The sequence below is a fragment of the Hippopotamus amphibius genome, chromosome 2 (genome assembly GCF_030028045.1).
Source record: "Hippopotamus amphibius kiboko isolate mHipAmp2 chromosome 2, mHipAmp2.hap2, whole genome shotgun sequence".
Taxonomy (NCBI): Eukaryota; Metazoa; Chordata; class Mammalia; order Artiodactyla; family Hippopotamidae; genus Hippopotamus; species Hippopotamus amphibius.
In genome coordinates this window covers 83,480,200-83,493,591 of record NC_080187.1, presented here as the reverse complement: position 1 = coordinate 83,493,591, position 13,392 = coordinate 83,480,200, and the positions used below count along the sequence as shown (strand labels likewise).

Genomic DNA, 13,392 nt, shown 5'->3' with positions numbered 1-13,392 from the left:
TCATAAATTACCAAACAAAAAGGTTAAGTCTTTGTCTATGGCATACATAATATTTTTGTTTGAATTAATACCTGAGTGGCAGTTTGCATCAATAATCTCCTCATTATCATTAAAATCCACATTTTACAGTTCACCACTAGTAAGCTGATCCTGTCTCGTCTTTTGATTCCAAGTGTATGCTTTAGGGCCATGCCTCCTGGACCACCTCTCCTGGGCCCAAGAAGAGAAGATAACTTACAAGCCATGGATAGTTATGTTCCAGGACAAAGGAGCCCTATGTTCCTTCTTTATAGTCTCCATGAGTACAACCTTAAGGTAATGCAATATGGTAGATGGGAGCGACTTGATGCGATTTCTCTCTCAACAAGGTTTAATTGATAGTAAGAAAAAGCATGGGCTTTGGCATGGGTCAGACCTGGATTCAAATTCTAGCTCATCTGTCAGATGTGGGGAAAAAAAGCTACACACTGTATGAATGAAATAAGAAGTTACAGAGTGAAAGTGTCCAGGACATGCCTCACATGAAGTAGGGTTCAATAAGGCTTCCTTCATTCCTGACAAGCCAGTTCGGTAAATTAACTGCAGGGATTTGTGTATAAGAGTTCTCTGCATTTTCAGTAAGGACAACACAGACTTGTGTACATTTGTCATCAGTTGTGATTTTTTTTCCCTCAAGTTGTTTCCTCCAATCAGGAATGCCTTCTCCTACCCACCCCTCAGCTTCACTAATTCACGCCTCCCATCCTTCAAAGCTGAGCCTAAATTCTAATTTTGTACCATCTGACCACCTAATATGGGGTTTATATATAGGAGTACCCACCACATAAATATTTTCAAATGTTATTAAACAAGACGAAAGTAATCAAAGAATATTAAAAACAACTAAACATGTTTAGAAGGTAACGTCTGTAGTTACTCCAAGTGACATGATGGTTTTATCATATTTAAAGCAAAAATAGAAGGGTCAACAATTTAATTGTCAAAAAAACAGTGCTGTGATTCTAAACACTGAGGTCCCAAACTGGTGCACTCTAGTAATTACCTTATTTATTTACTTAAGTAACATCTGAGGACGCCATACATACATTTTCTTTCCATGACCAAGTAAGGCAAGGAAATTTCCTTTTCTCTGTGTCACCGACTCTGAAAATTTCTCCCTGTCCCAGCCCCCACACATCCCCATCCCCTATGTCTTCAGAATTCAAAGGCAAAAGTCTGTTGTCTCCACCACACTTTAGTAAATGCTTTTCCCACTTTCTTTAGCCTAATAGAAGGATCTTTGACTTTATCTGGGAACATCTCACTGTGCAGTCACCTCTGGTGACCTAAAGAAGCCTCTTTGGGGTAATTTTTCTTTGTGGACCTTGATACTGCCTTGAAAGTTTACAGTCATAAATTGTTACCCACTGAGAACAATTTCTCAAACTTGGTTAAATAATTACATAGACACCAAAAGAAAACCACCCTCTATCTAAACCACTGCGTTATCTTGTCTCTTAATTCAAAGAAAGCACAGCCAATACTCTGAATACCTTAGAGACATTATAAAATGAAATTACAAAATGGAACTAGAAGATTCAAAAAGAAGGACTCTTTGAACTAGAGGGTAGCATTTGTTATTTGGTGGCACCTTCTGGGAAAGCTGGATATTACAGCTCAGCTCTGTTAAACATAAGTTTCCACATGAAAACAAGTGGTGAAAATTCTGAGAGTGGGGAAATAGTGTTGATGACACATTACAATAATGTTAAAATTCAGAACTATGAGGGTCTGTTTTCTTTTAAGCAAACAGATATAAGAAGTGAGAGGTTCCCAGATGTTTCATAGCACATCCTTCAGTTCTGACTGTGAATGCCAAAGCCACCTGCAAGGACAACGTGTCACCTCCTGAACGCTGTTGGTAGAGAGCCCAAACCAACAGGCAGGTCAAAGAAACAGAATTCATAAATGGAATGAGAAATGTGATATCAAAGGCTTTCATCAAAACAAAACAAAACAAAAAACAGGGACTTCCTTGGAGGTCCAGTGGTTAAGACTTCGTGCTTCCACTGCAAGGGGCACGGGTTTCAATCCCTGGTCAGGGAACTAAGATCCCACATGCCACAAAACAAACAAACAAACAAACAAACAAAAAAGGCTTTCATAGCAGTGATACCAATTACATAAAACATCTCTGCAATCATAATGTCAATTCCTGGGAAAATAAAGATTTGCTTCACCCCCAAGTTTCTTAACCTTTGAGCCTCAGTTTCCTCAACTATAAAGTGGGGATGATAAGAGTGTATTTCAGAGTTGCTTTTTGAGAGTTAAATGAATTAAAACAAGTACTCAGAATGGTGACTAGCACATAGAAAGCACTGAAGAAAAGTTTAGCTGCAAATATCAGGCATCCTGATGACATTGTAAAGCTAGTCAGGCAAAGACCACATTGAGTCACATCTTTGACTTTGGGTCTAAAGATGACAGATAGGACAATTACATAAAGATCACAGGCCCTAGAGTAAGAAATAAGAATTCACGAAATAGGCAATGCAGCTTCCTTGAAGGAGGCTCATGGAATGTAATGGGAGAGAGAGAAAATTCAATACAAGTAAGTAAAAATGCTAAGTGTTGGCTATGATTGATGACAACCAACTCTTCAACGATAGGGCCCCTGTCTGTTCATGATTCTCAGCCACCTAAGGGCTTCTAAGGAATTATTTCACTGAAAAACTGAAAAACCATTTGGGCTTTAGTATGGCACCCAAACAAAGAAGAGAAAGAGCCTCTTAGTTTTTTTTTTTTTTTTTTTTTAATCTCCCTTTTAATTGCTTCAAATCCTTTTTGGAATAAGTGAGGGATGTGGCTCAATAAATGATCAGTTGATCGGCTAGGCTGCACCCTCCTCCATCTGATGACACCTAGCACAGACAACATACAACTAAGAGTCAGGAAGCAGGTCAGGTGAACTATCTCCACGCATCCAACAATGTTAACTTTCTGCCAACTCATGTTCCACACTGGGCTACATCTACCAGAGGAGAACTGCACCCCTTCAGGTATGTTTACTTCCAGGTATAAAATGCAGACAACGGGAGTCCAGAACGAGCCACCCCCAGCCCCCCACCCCAGAGGGTCAGGGCAGCCTTTTCATGAATGGCCTCTCCAGCTGCTCACTCCCCATCCTTACAGACTTTACAGCTCTTGCATGTGCTGGAATCACAAGTCATTAAAAAGCCACTTTGAAAGCACAATAAAGACCTTCTTCTCTGACTGCGACAACCTTCCATCACATAAAAACCTGAAGCCAGTGCTTCAACAGCAGGACATGTACTACCAGCTCCAGACAGTGTAAGCAGGGCAAGGGACAGGGTGCGGCCAGAGGAAATGAGGCACCACAAAAGGAGGGAAGTTTCTTTTCCCTTCTCCTTCCTATTTTTCTTTTCCAAAGAAACTTCTGCTAAGGTGGTCTGAAGTCTTTACCCTGTATCTAAACCACCACCCGCCCCTGGGAAAAGCCACTCCATTTGATGAGAGTTCATCTTTCTCTCTCAAGATTTTATCCAAGAAAACACTTTGGTAAGCCAAACTCTCAAGGCACGATTAAAATTTCATTTCTTACACTGCAGGTCGAAGTATGTAACATTTTATCACATGTAGTCTGCTCACTTACAAGTAAAGATAATTTAAAACTTTTAACTTCTGCACTTTTAAATTATGATTAAATCTCTACAAAGCAAGGTAAAAAAAACATGAAGGCAATGATAAGGAAATGACCACCATAACCTAATCTGATCATAAATGGTTATTTCAATTTTCTTCTACTGTTTTTCTCCCTTCTCTGCTCTGAATATCAAACTTCCTCATATCACAAAACAAGATCAGCCCAATAAAGTTCTGTTTAGAAGCAGAGTTATATGAAAAACAAAAACCAGGGAATTACAGGAAGGGTAAAAGATGTTTGTTTTCTTATCCTCAATTAAAGTTTAAACAGGTTAATGCAAAATACAATTACAAACTTTAAGTTGAGCCAGATATACTCAGATCCTCACCCTTTCTAGCTGCTAGTTAGTGCCAGTCACTAGTAAGTCACTTGCCATAAGTGACTATTATGGCCACAAAAAGATGAATTCCTCAACCAAGAACAGCTTTACCCTAATGGAATTACCTAAGTGCTTGAATGCAAAATATTCTAACATTTACGTACATAATAAAAACAGGCCCTGACCATGTTTTCAGTCTTTGCTAAATGCTCACCCACCAAAAAAGTCCTTCCACTTCCCTGCCCACCCTCCCCCTACCCCTTCCCGAATTCTGTAAAGGAAAACTACTGATGGACTTTCGTGTGACAATATTAGATTTCTTTATAGAATGAGAAACATTTCAGGAATTTCAAATCCTATTTAAAAATTACTCTTTCAGTCATTAATAGTAATCCAAAGATAAATCATTTCTTAGGATGTCTTCTTTCAATAGCAACAGCAATAAAAAAAAAAAAAAAAATCTACCAAATGCCTATCAATGCAATTCTAGGTAAATCCTTGCCCTTTATCTCATTTAATTAAAAAGCTAAAAGATCCTGGGAAACTTTGGCTTAACTATTGATTTAAAACTAAGATGCTCTGTCCTGTATTTTTCCATGTTACATGTGCACATCAATATCAAGGCAATATATCTCCTCAAGACAAAATTCAGAGGAATGTGACATATATTCCAAGTACCTTTTCCCTTTTAAAACATTTAACCCACAATTGAAAAAGGCCACTAGAATTCTGCAGTATTTTTGAATATCAAAAAATCTCCTTCAAAGCTATAGGTTATAAAGACTGCCAGAAGCCAAATCATGTAACAATGGCTCATAACATTTTTTTGATTAGTGTGTTAAGTGATCTATGCAGATTTACTCTTTTCATAATAATCCTACAAAGTAAAGGCTATTATGATCTCTATTTCGCAATAAAAAGAAACAAAGAAATACAGAAGGTCAAATCGTTTGCCCAAGATCAGTGGTGGAGCTGTGAGTAGAGAAAAAAGAAGTGCATCCATGGTTTATATGCCTGCATGATTTTGGAGGAATCACTTATTTGTTGATGAGTATGTAGGTAGGTAGGTAGTAATCAAGTAATTAAGAGTCTGCACTCCGGTGTCAGACAGGCTGTGTTTTGAAAAGCTTCTTTAAAAAGTTCTTCCTTTTGAATGAAATGGAGCTATATATAATGAGGTGGATAGACCTAGAGTCTGTCATACAGAGTGAAGTAAGCCAGAAAGAGAAAAACAAATACTGTATGCTAACTCATAAATACGGAATCTAAAAAAAAAAAAAAAAAATGGTAGTGATGAACCCAGTGACAGGGCAAGAATAAGGATGCAGATGCAGAGTATGGACTGGAGGACACGGGGTTGAGGGGGGCGGGGGGCAAAGGGGAAGCTGGGACGAAGTGAGAGAGTAGCATGGACATATATACACTACCAACTGTAAAATAGATAGCTAGTGGGAAGTTGCTGTATAACAAAAGGAGATCAACTTGATGATGGGTGATGCCTTAGAGGGCCAGGACAGGGAGCGTGGGAGGGAGTCACAGGAGGGAGGGGATATGGGGATATATGTATAAATACAGCTGATTCGCTTTGGTGTACCTCAAAAGCTGGTACAAGAGTATAAAGCAATTATATTCCAATAAAGAGCTTAAAAAAAAAAAAGTTCTTCCTTTTTATTGTACCTAACCTTTACCAAGGGAAGATATTTTCTTTACAGACATACCAGGTGAAAAATCTTTTTCCCCTGGCCCTTCCCAATTCTTCACACTTGTCCAATTTCTTTTTGTATCCTTCTTCTGTTCCTGAAGTCCATGATCTCTGCCTGCTATGTCTAAAATTACCCTCTATGCCGCCCTCCAAGAATGAAAATAAATCTGGCTCATATTGAAATAATGAAGGTCCTTAGACAGAGCAGGTCATCTGATCCTACTTACTCAGATGCAGACACACTCACTACCAGGATAATGTGAGTGGTGCCCCCTGAAGGTGGGCCTGTCCCAAGCTATCCAATCAGTTCCTCGCAAAGGGAGGCCATGGGCTGCTTAGTGCTCTCCACTACAATTGCTTCCTGCTCCTTTGGTCTTAACCACAGGCGGGACACCAGGTGGGAGAAAGGCCAAACACAGGCTGCCTTTACTAATGGAGAAAGGGAATTTCAGCCCTCCTCCATCCTCCTCTGCTCACAGAAAGTCTTCTGGACCCTGGCTTACTGGAACCACTTTTGTCATTTCTCTTCTGTTCCACCACCTATATTTAGAGAATTAAACCAACAGAGCAACAGTGAAAGAATTACTACCAGAAAACTAATATGGAAAGTACAGCTGTTGGGTTTTATATTCAAATAATACTCAAAAGTCTTTAGTGGCTTTCTCTGTAATGATATGCAAACCACATTACAAAAACTCCTCTTATGGTCACTGGATAGGTGGCTCTAATATGTCATGAATTATCTTGAAAATCTGCTCCTACCATACAGAATTACAATTCTCACTCTTCATTCCAGAAGATTTTTCAAGGTATTGCTTTGGATAAATCTATCAAGTTGAACATGAAGCCTAGGAAAAGTCATACCTTATAAATCACATATAAAAGAGAAGCAAGAGGCAAACAAAAATAATAATACACAGAATTATCTAAAGAGGAACATCATCTGTGATAATTTCATGTAGAAAGTGCAATCAATAGTGCTTTATGGATGTTTTTTGGTCTTCTCACAGATCAGCAAACTTTCAAGAAAGGTGCCTTTCACAATTTTGATGATGACCTACTATAAGAAGTACACACAGCCTCTGAAATAAAATTCTCACAAACTATTACTTACCCATACTAGTTACAGTGTATTCTGATTTTCTTTTTTAATACCAGCGATGATGATTATATGCTAAATTGATGTCATGGCTCACTAGTAAATCACAAACCACATTTTGAGAACCTCTGTTCTAGGAGAACTGCAACATGACAGAATACGGAGAGACAAAGTTGCTAAACTTGACAATCTTGGTAGACTAGTCACACCCCAACAGCATCAGTGAACATTTCAGAGTGATTTGAAATAAAAGTCAAACATACAAAAAAAAGTTCCAAGGAACATCTGCATTAAGAGCAAGTTGTGAATTAACAGGAGAGGTATAAAGCAAAGGAGGAAAAATAAATGCTTGAGATATCAGGACAAACCCATTAGCTTTCGTCTCCATTTCACAAACTATCACTCTAAGGCCTTTACCAAACACTGGAACAAAATACCCCATTTGCAGTATTTTAGATGCTGTCCTGCCCCTAATCTGATTTTAAAATTTGAGATTAGCTACAGAGAGAAGGGGGAAGGAGGTGGTCTCTGGATGACATGGGATCGGTACTGATGCCATGTCCTAACCGTGGCTGCCTTTCTATCCAGAATGGTGCAAATGGAAAAGAGAGAATCTGCTAAGGTCTCCCAGCCCTTGCTAGCATTTGAACTAGGAACTTCTACAGAGCCTCCCTATGGGATAGAAAGAGACATATTCTAAAATGGCCAACAACTGTTAGCCAGACGTCTTCCTTGACCATTGTCTAGCAATACTGATGACTCAAATTAAAGAGATTACTGGGCCTGATCATGACTGATAAGTAACAGTAGATGGCCAAAGCTAGAGAAAGAAGGGAAGTGAGGAGGAGGTAACTTCATCGTAAATAATGTTCATTCTCTAGCAACAGAATAGAATACTTGAATTCCTAACAGTTCTATCACTAGAAGTGTAGGATTTCTTACACTGGTAGGCGGTTAGAATAGATAACCTGAAATTCCCTTCCAACTCTGAGAAATCCATAATTAGAAGTTTAAATCTGAACATCAAATAATATTTTGGGGGATTATCAGATGGCCAGATGTTTTTTTAGGAACCCACAAAAGATAATCCTACCAATCAGCAAACCTTGTAATGAAGATCACATACCCTGCACCTTCCAAACCAGCAGCTATACGATGGGGAAAAAAATTAAATATTTCATTTTCAAAATACCACTATCTGGTTTCATGACACATATATACATCAAAATGTATCAAATTACACATTTTAAAAGTATAGTGTACTGTTATATCAATTTTGCCTTGTATTAAAAAATACTATCATCAGTTTTCAAATCTATGTAAACAAATTACTGCATTCCACTGATCAAAAAGATCAACCTTGTAGCTCCACCTTAATATTTTCTTTTTAAAATTTATTTTCTGGGGTGTTCTAGTTTCATTGCATTCTTCTCACTCTCCTAAATCAGCAATCACTGAAAAGCATAGTAACCATGCTCTGATGAGCATCTAGATTTTTCTGCTGCTATTCAAATGACCCATTATTATACTCTGGGACATACTCTCCTTTAACAACTTAAATCATAGCCTACAAGTCTGCAGATTTCTTAATGATTTCATTTCCTTCTTCCCATTAGTTAAGGAAATTCATTTCTAGGCCATGTCTCCTTCCATGCTACCATTTTATGGTGCAATTGTCATTTTCCTTCCTCTGTCTTTATCCTGAAGCAGTCAGACATAAAATCGGAAAACTAATAAGGGAAAGGAGGAAAATCAACCAGACTACTCACATCAGATTTCGAGGACATATTCTCCTCCACGTCGGAATCATTGGGGTCCACAACATCATCAAATGGCGGTAAAGTTGATTTCTTCTTCTCTGACGTCTCACTTTCAATTTTGACCTTTCCCATCTTGACATGAGCTTTATCTTTTATCTGTTTTTTATCAGCGGAACAAGTGAGTATCAGCGGCGGCGCGTTAGAAAAACTTTTAAATAAAGCCTCCGAGCTACTCTTTTTCCTTTTTTTGGCTGAGAGTTCTTCGGAATCTGAAATGGGGGGTCTTTTACTAGGAGCCTTCTTATCTTGCTGTCCACTGGTGATGGTGAGTACGTTACTGTCCGGTTTTGGCTCTTTTGACATGGGTTTCGGTTCCTTGAAGGCCATCTTAGGAACGATTTTTTCTTCTTTCAGGGGTTTATTTTCTTTGGGTTTCTTAGAGGATTCTTTGGAAGATTTGTTGTGATCCCTGGAAGGTTCTTTGAAGGCACTTTTATGTTCTCTGGAGTCTTTAGAAGGTTTCTCCTTGTGCTCCTTCATTAACTTGTGAGGCTTGGAAAAACTGCTGCTGCTGCTGCTGCTGCTGCTGCTGCTACTGCTGCTGCTGCTGCTGCTACTGCTGCTGCTGCTGCTGCTGCTGCTGCTGCTACAACTGCTGCTGCTGCTGCTGCTGCTGGTATGGATACTCCTGTTAGGGTCCTGCAGAGAGGCGGGAAGAAAAGCAAACTCTCAACACGGAACGGCCACGAAGACGCAGAAGTCGGTCTCCTCGCACTCCAGCTCCTCCCAATGATCCTTCGTTGATTGCTCCCAAATGCATTTTAACAGAACCCGACAACCGCCATAGAACAGGTGGGAGCGGGGTGTGCGAGCAACGGGGAGGGCGGGCCACGGGGATCGAGGAATTCAACGAGGCAAGCTGTTTGCTTAATCATGACAAGCATGGCGTTCTAAACATTTCAATTCAACAAATGTTCACTACACGCTTGTCCTAGAAGAGACAAAGCTGCATAACACATGCCCCCACTCTCAGTAACTATGACACATCTATGATTCAGAGTTGCTGTCGGAGCTGCCTATAAAGGGCCATCGCAACAAAAGGAAGAGAGGGAATCAATTCTGTTGGGGGGTGGGGAGAAGAATAATTCAGAGGTTTATAGAGAATTAAGACCTCATGTAGGTCCTCAAGGATAAGCAGGTAATTACTAGAAAGACAAGAATGAAAAAGGTAAATGGAGACCAGGGACTAGAATGAACTAAAACAATGAGGGATCAAAGCACAGATTATACTTAAGGAGGAGCATCCAGCCACAGCAAAGATTGAGAAGGAGGTAGAAAAACAGCCCAGGGTCACTTATTGAGGCCAGATAATATTAAATTTTAAATGACTTTTTAATATAAAGAAATACAAGACCCAGAGAGAGGGGGAGGGGAGGGGAGGGGAGGGGAGGGGAGGGGAGGGGAGGGGAGGGAAGGGGAGGGGAGGGGAGGGGAGGGGAGGGGAGGGGAGGGGAGGGAAGGGAAGGGAAGGGAAGGGAAATCTAAAAAAACAAAGATTTCACCTAATGGTCATCAAATGGACTGAAAAGTCTTGTGCAATTAGTATTGTATAATCATGAAGAAAAAGTTAATCGCTGCCTATTTCATTTTAAATGTTACCAATTTTTTTCACTCACATAAACACCTCAGAATATATAGCCTATAAATAAGCTTTCTATCTAGGAACACAATCTAAGTCCATACTTACCATGTTTCTGAACCTCTATCATTAATAGTAAGAATAAGAAATGGAAGTAGATTCTGGACATGAAAAATGCACACCAATACTAAAAGAAGAGCACTGTCTTGCTTACTTTCACCTCCTAATGGAACCAAAGACAATTAAATGTCCAGATTTTCAACCAGAATTTATATCTTCAAGCCTCTTGTTATGCTTCACCTCTAACTTACCCACTTAAGTCCAATGATATGTAAACCAATCCTATATTCCTTAAATATCTAGCAGGACACAGGAAAGACAGTAGGCAAGGGCCATGCTTTTCATGAAAATGAACAATCTACTACTTGGGTCTATGCAAAAAAAATTAAAACAAAACAAAAACAAAACAAGACACCAAAGTAAACATATATGGATCAACATCATAAAGCCATACCCAATATGAAAAATTATTGTTCTATGTTAGTGGGAATATGTACTTTTTCTTATTACAGAAATTTTTGTCTTATTTGCTCCACAAAATGACATATACCAATTATTCCTTTTATTTTTCCCATGTGAGCATTTGGTTTCAAAATTCTAAAATGGATAAAGTTACTAAGCAAAGACAAGCTTTTATCCATTAAACCAGATAATTCCTTACAAAACATCTTAATCTGAGATTTAAAAGCAGAATGCTAAAGATAGTACATATTCATACTACTGATGGACATTATTTTATAAATTCTATTGCAAGACATTTCCTGGCATGTTAAGCAATACTATGAATAATTAAAATAAAATATAATGGACAAAGTAAGTTAAGGAAGAACATTTCAAAATATAATATACTAGAGTTTTTTTTTTTAATTGGTTTGTTGACTCACTGAATTTTGGCAATCTGCAAACAGTACCCTAATTATGGCTCTAGCACACCCAAGCAATGCTGTTTAATATTCAACCATCATGACGTATTATACACATTTTTATAAATACATAAATTTTAACCTACCAACATATATTCTAGCGTTAAGCATTTAAAAATAACATTGCAGCACCAAAAAAAAAAAAAAAAGACTTCTATAGGGGTCCTTCCATGATTTATTTTCAAAATCCTTTAGTAGGACAAACTGAATTCTTAAGGCAAAGTACTTAGTGGTATCGACACAGATTCTTGTGTCAAACAAAGTTCAAGTTCCTGTCTTAACTACATACATATGATGTTAAGTACAAGACTCAAGAAATTTTATAACTTTACTCCCCATATTGGTCTAGGTATTAAATGCCTACTGTCACCTTTTCACCCACCCAACAAATCTTGGTACAAGCAAGTGACTCAATTATTCTTGTTCCTTCCACTTTACCAAAAAGCTTTCTTTAAGCTAAAGCAATTCTGAGTTAAAAAGGGAAACATGTTCCATAACAACACCCAAGACAAAAATTTAGAAAATAACAAGAAGGTGAGAGAACAGTTTCTATTCTAGAGGGTTATATTTTCTTAGGCCTGGGCCTGTGATTTACGGTAAAGTTCAAATGTACATCACCTACCTCCATACATGTAATAAATGTAAAATAGAGGCTTAGATACAAAGTCAGGAATTAAATTGTTACTGACACAGAATAAAAGCTTTCACTGATTCTCAGCCTATCTATCCCATATAAATTGGGGATCAAGTCACTGGCTTTTAAAATTTTTTACTGAACTATTAACCTCAATATTAAGTGCCACTAAACAGTACAGACTAATTACTATTCAATGTAAAGTTTACACATGTTGTATAATTCAAATTCTCTTTGCCTGAGGCTGATTAGGACAAACTGAATATCAATATTAGGGAGAGTATGTGTGCATAATTCAAATCTCAAATATTTAAGGCCAATGACTGTTTAAACATAAATATACATATATTTGTACTAACTTTACAACCTGTGAATATAGGGTACAGTATTTTCTTTCATCCACTGAGATTCTACTGAATGCTTCCTTGTTTTAATTTTCTGGAACAGAATGGGTCCCTTTAATTTATAATCTCTTCTAATTCTACTCAGCAAATCCAGTAGATGGCTTAAGAAAAGAACAGGTTGCAACTATTGGCCAGAATGAGGTTTTCGGATTATATATGACTTTCAACTTCCATGTCATCACCATGTCTTCTTCCTAGCACCACTGATAACCCAAAGCTGATTCTTTCTCCAGCTCCTATTTCTGCAACTTCCTGTCCTCTTATTTTTGGTCTCTGTCCTACTCTGACTTCTGTGTTGTGTAAGATATTCAGATCATTCATATATTGTTTAATAAAATTTGAAATGGACAAATAAACTCTCCCAGAAGAGTTTTATATATCTAATACCAATAAACTCTCCAAAAACAGTTTATTTGTCCAAAGGACATCTTTAAAGGACACTTCCTAGAAACTGTAGTACAGTCTAAGAGGTTATGTATAGGAAGGGGTGGGGAAAACCATGACAGTCAAAGACAGGCTTTCCAAATAGAAATTTCTTCTGTAATGCCATTAAACACATGACAAATGGCACAGAGGGATGAAATCCCAACTGGGGCTATGAATAAAGTATAAAAAATTCAAGATTCTGGAGAGAAAAAGAACCTTGGATTTGACTTACTTTCTCCCACTCCAACCCCGATTCCAACCCATTTACCTCTCTTGAACCTCTCAGCTCCACAGGCCAGTAGGTAGTGAGTGGGGCCTGAAGAATGTGGCTGTGGTATTATAAGCATCTTGAAAGAGGACTGGTGTAGGGCTTGCTCTGCTCTGGGCTCCAAGCAAGACCCGGAAGAGTTTTACACACATATAACTGCTCAAGTGTGGCCAGTCTCCCCGACCCCAAAAGTGCTCAGGGGGCATTCAAGAGGAGAGAGAATCCCCTCTACTCCAGAGGCTGGGAAGGCAAGAAGATTAGAAGGAATGCACAGCATCCTTCAAGTACACATGAGATATACAACACTCCTGCTGCCACAGTGCAGGCTGAGATGCCTGGACCTTCCATTCCTTATAGGATGAAAACAACCTAAGGTCCCCTAACAGCTCAACCAGAATCCAATGCACATATAAACAACATACTCAATGACAGGAACGAGAGGGAGAGAGCAGACC

General features: G+C 38.6%; 1 protein-coding gene across 3 annotated transcripts in view; it reads right to left on the bottom strand.

Moving 5' to 3' along the window:
* The window catches only part of MLLT3 (MLLT3 super elongation complex subunit), a 254,166-nt gene that overhangs the window by 53,658 nt on the left and 187,116 nt on the right, over positions 1-13,392 (bottom strand). For all 3 annotated transcript variants that reach the window (XM_057723974.1, XM_057723975.1, XM_057723976.1), the window contains one exon: positions 8,593-9,282. In XM_057723974.1, coding sequence (XP_057579957.1) covers positions 8,593-9,282 — 690 coding nt within the window. The remainder of the gene's footprint in view (positions 1-8,592; positions 9,283-13,392) is intronic.